General features: G+C 41.4%; 1 protein-coding gene and 1 non-coding gene across 3 annotated transcripts; one reads left to right on the forward strand and one right to left on the reverse strand.

Annotated features, from left to right (window-relative positions):
- The first annotated feature begins 5,211 nt into the window (after positions 1-5,211).
- Positions 5,212-5,283, forward strand: trnaw-cca (transfer RNA tryptophan (anticodon CCA)). Its single transcript has one exon. It is a non-coding gene; the product is annotated as a tRNA-Trp (tRNA).
- A 606-nt stretch (positions 5,284-5,889) lies between these two features.
- On the reverse strand, positions 5,890-9,058 carry LOC111952287 (transmembrane 4 L6 family member 4). 2 transcript variants are annotated; one of them, XM_023970847.2, is made up of 5 exons: positions 8,609-9,058; positions 7,986-8,051; positions 7,268-7,419; positions 6,420-6,606; positions 5,890-6,294 (listed from the first exon to the last, which is right to left on the reverse strand). In XM_023970847.2, the coding sequence occupies exons 1-5, from the start codon at positions 8,801-8,803 to the stop codon at positions 6,286-6,288; spliced, it is 609 nt and encodes a 202-aa protein (XP_023826615.1). In that variant the 5' UTR covers positions 8,804-9,058; the 3' UTR covers positions 5,890-6,285. The 2 variants fall into 2 exon arrangements, with proteins under 2 accessions (XP_023826615.1, XP_023826624.1); XM_023970856.2 differs by having other exon boundaries at positions 5,890-6,297.
- Between the last annotated feature and the right edge of the window lie 385 nt (positions 9,059-9,443).

A 9,443-nucleotide genomic window follows, 5' to 3' on the forward strand; every position in this document is an offset into this window, starting at 1 on the left:
TTTCACTACCACACTCACCGAATTTTTTCCCCCTTCTACTTCCATCCCCGGATTTCAGCCGCAGGCTAGCTAGCTAGCTAGCTTATTTGCACGCTAGCTAGCTGCCAAACGTGTGTCCTATTGGCTTACGTCGATCCCGGAGCAAACGTAATTTATTCCGGAGCTAGCTGAGGAGCTCCATCAGCCATTCCTGGGCCTACAGTCACCTATCCGGACCCGTTTTTTTTGTTTTTTTTGTTGCTGCAGATACGGAGCCCACCGGGCTTCACGACTGACTGCCGACGTTATCTGCCCGAGGGAAGTTATCCAACTGGCACCCCGGTCCCGACGTTACCTGAAGCTCTTCTGGGCCCGCTAAATTCGTTAGCTGTCATCGGCTGCTATCTGAATAAAGTATAGTCGGACAATTTATTATTATTATTATTATTTTTTTCTTTTTCTTTCTCTTGGGCCACTATGATCTATTTTGCCAATTTGGATTGATCCCCTCTACCACACGGAACCCCACTAACCTACCGACGGATACGCACGAGGGTATCTACAATTAGACCTCCATCCTATGCTATCTTGCTACCGATAGCCTCTACCCGGCCTACTGTCTGGATCGCCGTGACCCACCAACCAACTCTACTCACTGGACCCTTATTGATCACTGATTAAGCATGCCTCTCCTTAATGTAATATGCCTTGTCCATTGTTGTTGTTCTGGTTAGTGTTTATTGGCTTATTTCACTGTAGAGACTCGAGCCCTGCTCACTATACCATATCCAACCTCATCAGTTCCACCACCCACATATGCGATGACATCACCTGGTTTCAATGATGTTTTTGAGGACAATATCTCTCTCATCATCAACTCAATACCTAGGTTTACTCCACTGTATTCACATCCTACCATAACCACCTTTGTCTGTACATTGATTCCTTTAAGCTATTTTATCGCCCCAGAAACTCCTTTTACTCTCTGCTCTAGTAGCTCTAGACGACCAATTCTCATAGTTTTAGCCGTACCCTTATCTAACTCCTCCTCTGTTCTCTGGTGGATGTAGAGGTGAATCCGGCCTGCAGTACCTAGCTCCACTCCTATTCCCCAGGCGCTCTCTTTTGATGACTTCTGTAACCGTAATAGCCTTGGCTTCATGCATGTTAACATTAGAAGCTCCTCCCTAAGTTTGTTTTGTTCACTGCTTTAGCACACTCTGCCAACCCGGATGTTTTAGCCGTGTCTGAATCCTGGCTTAGAAAGACCACCAAAAATTCAGACATTTTCATCCCCAAAGATTTTCAGACAAGATAGAACGGCCAAAGGGGGCGGTGTTGCAATCTAACTGCAAAGATTGCCTGCAGAGTTCTGTTTTACTATCCAGGTCTGTTCCCAACAATTTGAACTTCTACTTTTAAAAATCCACCTCTCTAAAAACAAGTCTCTCACCGTTGCCGCCTGCTATAGACCACCCTCTGCCCCAGCTGTGCTCTGGACACTATATGTGAACTGATTGCCCCCCATCTTATCTTCAGAGCTCGTGCTGCTAGGCGACTAAATTTGAACATGCTCAACACCCCAGCCATCCTACAATCTAAGCTTGATGCCCTCAATCTCACCACAATCATCAATGAACCTACCAGGTACACCCCCAATTCCGTAAACACGGGTACCCTCATAGATATCATCCTAACAAACTTGCCCTCCAAATACACCTCTGCTGTTTTCAACCAAGATCTCAGCGATCACTGCCTCATTGCCTGCATCCGTAATGGGTCAGCGGTCAAACGACCTCCACTCATCCACTGTCAAACGCTCCCTGAACACTTCAGCGAGCAGGCCTTTCTAATCGACCTGGCCGGGGTATCCTGGAAGGATATTGATCTCATCCCGTCAGTAGAGGATGCCTGGACATTTTTAAAAAATGCTTCCTCACCATCTTGAATAAGCATGCCCCATTCAAGAAATTTAGAACCAGGAACAGATATAGCCTTGGTTCTCTCCTGACCTGACTGCCCTTAACCAACAGAAAAACATCCTATGGCGCGTTCTGCATTAGCATCGAACAGCCCCCGTGATATGCAACTTTTCAGGGAAGCCCGAAACCAATATACACAGGCAGTTAGAACAGCCAAGGCTAGCTTTTTCAAGCAGAAATTTGCTTCCTGCAACACAAATTCAAAAAAGTTCTGGGACACCGTAAAGTCCATGGAGAATAAGAACACCTCCTCCAGCTTCCAACCGCTCTGAAGATAGGAAACACTGTCACCACCGACCAACCCACTATAATTGAGAATTTCAATAAGCATTTTTCTACGGCTGGCCATGCTTTCCACCTGGCTACCCCTACCCCGGACAACAGCACTGCCCTCCCTCTGCTACTCGCCCACAGCCTTCCCCATTTCTCTTTCTCCCAAATACAGTCAGCTGATGTTTCTAAAAGAGCTGCAAAATCTGGACCCTTACAAATCAGCCGGGCTAGATAATCTGGACCCTTTCTTTCTAAAACTATCTGCTGAAATTGTGGCCACCCCTATTACTAGCCTCTTCAACCTCTCTTTCGTGTCGTCTGAGATCCCAAAGATTGGAAAGCAGCTGCGGTTATCCCCTCTTCAAAGGGGGGACACTCTTGACCCTAACAGCTACAGACCTATATCTATCCTACCCTGCCTTTCTAAGGTCTTCGAAAGCCAAGTCAACAAACAGATTACCGACCATTTCGAATCCCACCATACCTTCTCCGCTATGCAATCTGGTTTCAGAGCTGGTCATGGGTGCACCTCAGCCACGCTCAAGGTCATAAACGATATCTTAACCGCCATCGATAGGAAACAATACTGTGGCAGCCGTATTCATTGACCTGGCCAAGGCTTTTTGACTGTCAATCACCACATCCTCATCGGCAGACTCGACAGCCTTGGTTTTCTCTAATGATTGCCTCGCCTGGTTCACCAACTACTTCTCTGATCGAGTTCAGTGTGTCAAATCGGAGGGTCTGTTGTCCGGGCCTCTGGCAGTCTCTATGGGGGTGCCACAGGGTTCAATTCTTGGACCGACTCTCTTCTCTGTATACATCAATGATGTCGCTCTTGCTGCTGGTGATTCTCTGATCCACCTCTACGCAGACGACACTATTCTGTATACTTCTGGCCCTTCTTTTGACACTGTGTTAACAACCCTCCAGGCGAGCTTCAATGCCATACAACTCTCCTTCCGTGGCCTCCAATTGCTCTTAAATACAAGTAAAACTAAATGCATGCTCTTCAACCGATCGCTGCCTGCACCTGCCCGCCTGTCCAACATCACTACTCTGGACGGCTCTGACTTAGAATATGTGGACAACTACAAATACCTAGGTGTCTGGTTAGACTGTAAAACTCTCCTTCCAGACTCACATCAAACATCTCCAATCCAAAGTCAAATCTAGAATTGGCTTCCTATTCCGCAACAAAGCATCCTTTACTCATGCTGCCAAACATACCCTTGTAAACTGACCATCCTACCAATCCTCGACTTCGGTGATGTCATTTACAAAATAGCCTCCAAAACCCTACTCAATAAATTGGATGCAGTCTATCACAGTGCCATCCGTTTTGTCACCAAAGCCCATATACTACCCACCACTGGCGACCTGTACACTCTCGTTGGCTGGCCCTCGCTTCATACTCGTCGCCAAACCACTGGTTCCAGGTCATCTACAAGACCCTGCTAGGTAAAGTCCCCCCTTTATCTCAGCTCGCTGGTCACCATAGCAGCACTACCTGTAGCACGCGCTCCAGCAGGTATATTCTCTCTAGTCACCCCAAAACCAATTTTCCTTTGGACGCTCTCCTTCCAGTTCTCTGCTGCAATGACTGGAACGAACTACAAAAATCTCTGAAACTGGAAACACTTATCTCCTCACTAGCTTTAAGCACCAGCTGTCAGAGCAGCTCATAGATTACTGCACCTGTACATAGCCCATCTATAATTTAGCCCAAACAACTACCTCTTTACCTACTGTATTTATTTATTTATTTTGCTCCTTTGCACCCCATTATTTCTGTCTCTACTTTGCGCTTTCTTCCACTGCAAACCAACCATTCCAGTGTTTTTTAGTTTTTATTTTACTTGCTGTGTTGTATTCACTTCGCCTCCATGGCCTTTTTATATTTTTATTTATTTATACATATATTTGTTTGCCTTCACCTCCCTTATCTCACCTCACTTGCTCACATTGTATATAGACTTATTTTTTTCACTGTATTATTGACTATATGTTTGTTTTACTCCATGTGTAACTATGTGTTGTTGTATGTGTCGAACTGCTTTGCTTTATCTTGGCCAGGTCGCAATTGTAAATGAGAACGTGGTCTCAATTTGCCTACCTGGTTAAATAAAGGTTAAATAAATAAATAAATAAATAAATAAATAAAAACACAAGGTCTGGTAGGGCCATCCGAAGACCTATACACCTGAAATAATTTGTGAGGAGGTAAAAAAAAAAAAAAAAATGATGGACAGTCAGAGACAGTAAACAAACATTCAGTTCACATTCCAGTTTATTGCAGACATGGACTACAAGCCAAAGTTAGGTGGATTCTGCCTTTGTTGTAAAAAAAAAAAAAAAAGAGAACATGTAGCAATATTGATGTTACTCATATTGATGTTACACAGGAAACGGAAACCAGTTGTTACTTACTTGATTAATGTGCTGGTTGACAACATGCCTAGTAAAGTTTGCTTAACTATATATCTTTGTCTGTCGTGACTACAACACAAAGCATATTGAAACAGCTTGCACTTAATAATGGCATTCCTCGACGACATTTTCTTTTATCTTTCCAAGTGAGATTGAGAATTATTAGCCTGCCACTGACTTTTACGTGACTGGAAGAGAAGGAACGGACATTTAAATTCACTTGGCAATGCATGCTGTTAATCACGACATAGCTAGATATAACTGTTAATTTGGATTCGGGGAAAAAAACGTTTTGAATCCAGATTTTTTTATTTTTTTTATGTAATGAAGAATGTACATCCCATCTGAACATTATCGGTATCAAACCGTATTTAAACGTTATATTGTATATTTGTATTTGATTTAGGCTACATTTCGCAAATCGGAATAACCATTTTGTACAGTTGTAGTTACCAATGTAACAAATAACTGTCACAACGTAACTATTTTACTATAACTAACGGTCACCAGACGTTGTATAAGCCATACAAAGCTATAATGCTGTATGGACCTCGTGGCGCAACGGTAGCGCGTCTGACTCCAGATCAGAAGGTTGCGTGTTCAAATCACGTCGGGGTCATATTGTTTTGCTTAAAGGTGCAAAATGTAGAAATCGATCCGACATTTCCTCTTTGCAAAAATTCTAATAGTTCGACTAATTACAGTTTGTTTATGTGACAAAACAAGCAAGTGCAGATAATCATTTTACCAAACAGTTGTGAAATATATTTTCCATAAACAAAAATATTGTATTTTCAGCTGTTTAAAGCTGGTCAGCTGTTTAAAGCCAAAAGTAAAAGATGCACAAAATAAACGCTAGAACGGGAAGTATAGAAATAAAGGACATAGAACAGATCTACCACTTCTTAGACTTGCATTCAATGCGAATGACAGATCTATAACTTAAAATTCTATGTGAATTTCATCGGTTCGCCCAAAAAGTGACATATTGCAGTTTTAAATGTCTTACTTATTTCTTCCTCCATACTGTTTCATCTAGGCTACATTTGTAACGGAATACCATCGAATCATTCAATAAATGTAATGCTAGTGTAATGAATGATAATGATAAGATAAGATATGTTCTGTTGAATAATACCCTTCAACTGTGAGCATATTTACTTACAATTAAATAAAATGTTTTCATGAGAAGCATTTTGACCAGGAAATGTAAAAAAAAAAAAAAAAAAACGTCAATAACGAGATAAAGAATAAACAGAATTAGTTTTTTTCACCCAGCATGTATTGCAAAATATAACATAAAATATGCATAGAATTATATTGAAACATGAGAAACATAACATTTACAGAAAGTCATATCAATGAACATAACTACTGATTATTACAGTCACTGATGTGTTTTGAACAGCCTAATACACTAAGCCATTATATGTCTATTATAAATACTCTTTGTAGGCCATAGAGAGAAGAGACTGTGAATACGTCAACCTTTCTTCAATAACCATTCATTCCTCTTGACAAATGGGTACAGATGGGTTGTGGTCAGTTCTTCATTGTGTTCCTCAAGTGGTCAAGTGGTCATGGTTGAAAAATGCTCACAGTCGATGGTCATCATGGATCATCACGCTTCCTACTGGCAGGAAATAGAGGTCAACGGTTAGGTGAACACCAATCCTCTTTCTTTCCTCCTTCCTTTATTTGTTTATTTCTTTCATCCCCTCTCTTACCACTCCCCCCACCCCCACAATATCTCACCTCCCTGCCGCCGCAGGTGCCACAGATGCATCCAAACAGTCCGTTGACCATCTGTATTCCACACAGCACCAGCTCCAGACTTGCCACCACCAACAGCGTCGCGAACAACCCAAGGTTAAACTCCACAACACCTTTGGGCTCTATACACTTTGTCCACAGGTCACTGTCGCCCAGGTAACTCCCGTTGCTGCAATGAGGAACAATCAATTATATTTATCTTTTGTCAGAAAGTTCTTTACAGTAGCCAGGACTAGTACCCAAAGACATAGCAAAAGTAAATATACATACAGTACCAGTCAAAAGTTTGGACACACCTACTCATTCAGTGCTTTTTCATTATTTTTACTATTTTCTACATTGTAGAATAATAGTGAGGACATCAAAACTATGAAATAACACATTCGTTAGCTGTCTTATCGGCTGTAGTAACCAAAAAAGTGTTAAACAAATCAAAATATATTTTATATTGGAGATCTAAATCTAAAATCTAAAATATATTTTGATTTGTTTAACACTTTTTTTGTTATTACATGATTCCATATGTGTTATTTCATAGTTTTGATGTCTTCATTATTATTCTACAATGTAGAAAATAGTACAAATATAGAAAAACCCTTGAATGAGTAGGTGTGTCCAAACTTTTAACTGGTACTGTATATTATCTTTGGAAAATCAGTCTTTGACCTCAATGGGACTACCCGGTAAAAACAATTATATTTTATTTTATTTAACCTTTATTTAACTAGGCAAGTCAGTTAAGAACAAATTCTTATTTACTATTACGGCCTACATAAAATAAACCATACATTTTTTTTTTTTTAAGTATTAAAATACATAAATAAACTTACTTGTTGAAGAAAGGTCTCCCCCACCCTGGAACAGATGTTGGTGTTTCCATAAAGAGACAGACAGGTCCATTGGACAGGCCCAGGGCAGATGTAGCCAGACTGTACAGTGCTCCAACAACCCCAGCAGCAGCAAACCCAATGGACAGGAACATCTAAAGTGTAGCAAGGATAATCCAGAGGTCAGGGGTCAGGGTAAGAGAAGGTTGAGTATGTTGTACGTTTCATCTTTTTTGTGTATTTACTACTTAGAAAATAAGATTTATTTGGGCTTCTACAAACTTGGCTTAACTAAAGGTTGAATAAATACAGTGCGTTTCTCAGCCAGTAGTTATATGTTTGATTTATCGTGTTATGTTATGCTTTTGCCAAAAGAGGTATGTTGCTTGTCACAAATTGCTTTATTGTGGAATTACACTAACCAATTTGAGTGAGTGTTACTTTGTGGGCAGTCATTGGCCATAGACGCCCAGTGAATTATTTCCTGGTATTACACCTGTTTCACCAGCAGGGGGTGGTAAAGTCAAGCTATTTTTTCTTTAACCGTTATGGCTGTAACTGTCATTGCCCACCCATAGTCCCAGGCCCCTCACCCTCTTATTGTGTAAGGTGTTATGGGCTTAAAGTAGGTAGAAGTTGTCGTTAACAAATTATATAGGATCAGATATGAATGGTTAAGGTTGGGATTGGGGGGCAGTAGTTAGAGTGTAGTTAGACTTACCCCACAGCGGTTGGCACAGCAACCATTGCTGCTAGTCAGGTGGATATGGATTGCTGGAATAAGGCACTGAAGAGAGAGAGTGTGAGAGAGAGAGAGAGAGAGAGAGAGAGAGAGAGAGAGAGAGAGAGAGAGAGAGAGAGAGAGAGAGAGAGAGAGAGAGAGAGAGAGAGAGAGAGAGAGAGAGAGAGAGAGAGAGAGAGAGAGAGAGAATAGGAAAATAAAGCATTTGAGAATACTTTCATCACAACTGTGTTGGTATGGAGAGGCATATTTAGAGACAGCATATTTAAAATGTACATATAGTCAGCAACATCAGGGGAATTAACATTTGGGAATTGTTGGTCACAGTAATGTTACATTATTCCACTTCAATTGTTTTTATCTTGGAAATGACCACACAAACCTGTGATGGTGTGACCAATACTCTGTAGAATCAGCATGTCTAAACCAGGGTTGGGGTCAATTCCATTTCAGTTCAGTCAATAAACTGACATTTCTATTCAAATTTGATCAATTTCAATTGAACATTTTCAAACTGACTCGATTGAAATGGAACTGAACTAAAGCCGAGTCTTTTAAACCAATTAAGTCACATAATAGTCTTAACTAAACTTTAAACTCACCATGATTCCTCCGCCGATGACACCTCCCATGAATTTGACCTCGTCGGTGATCCGGGCTCCATTTTCTTCTCTGTCCAACTTGGCGTACTTCGTCGACCAGTCGGGGAAGAACGCAATGATGTTACAGATGATTGAGACCCCCGCCAGGATGTAGAGCGAGATCGCAATGACCTTAGAGCACTTTCCTGTACACATGTTGCTAGTTGTACAGTTTCTTCAACGTTGAGTGAGGGAAAAAAAGGCCTTGTTGGTTTCCACGAAAAATGATATATGGTAGACTTCAGTTGTCTCTCTACAGTACTCCCCCACTGAGAAGAATTCAGAAGATTTCAACAAAATGTCAGAGACAACTCCTCCTGTGCTCTCTTCTCAGCTAGCTACAGAATGGCTCTAGAGGTAGATGCGAAGCTGCATAAATCCTGGTGGTGGTATCTAGGGTGGAGGTTAGCTTAGTAGAGGAGGGGCTAGTTAGGTGATAAAACTAAACTATAGACCACCCCCTCATTGATTCCAGTGACCAGGGCCGTGCACCGACCTTTGGAGTGGCAAGTGCTAACATCTGCGTTGTAGGCCTACTTAAAAACAGTTGTGTTGAACCCGTCCCTGTCACTGACTATGAGAGACGACATACAACTTAAAAAGTAGCCTGTGTGCCACTACTCATAATACCGCTAGGTGCCGGTAACTTCTGCAGCAGCTGGAGGACAAGTGCAGTGCACTCTAGCGTGGGAAAGAAAAAAGGAGAGGAGGGGAATTTTCCAAGATTAGAAAATGAGAGATTACCTAGTTTGATGGGCAATTATTTACAGAAAAGGAAATAAAATATACTACTAGT

Source organism: Salvelinus sp. IW2-2015, linkage group LG3, assembly GCF_002910315.2.
Source record: "Salvelinus sp. IW2-2015 linkage group LG3, ASM291031v2, whole genome shotgun sequence".
NCBI lineage: Eukaryota > Metazoa > Chordata > Actinopteri > Salmoniformes > Salmonidae > Salvelinus > Salvelinus sp. IW2-2015.

Coding starts and splice junctions, on each gene's coding strand:
- LOC111952287 (XM_023970847.2), bottom strand. CDS start 8,803: ATGTGTACAGGAAAGTGCTCTAAGGTCATTGCGATCTCGCTCTACATC. Junction 7,420..7,985: donor GCTGTGCCAACCGCTGTGGG/GTAAGTCTAACT, acceptor GCTACACTTTAG/ATGTTCCTGTCCATTGGGTT. Junction 6,607..7,267: donor GGGAGACCTTTCTTCAACAA/GTAAGTTTATTT, acceptor TCCTCATTGCAG/CAACGGGAGTTACCTGGGCG.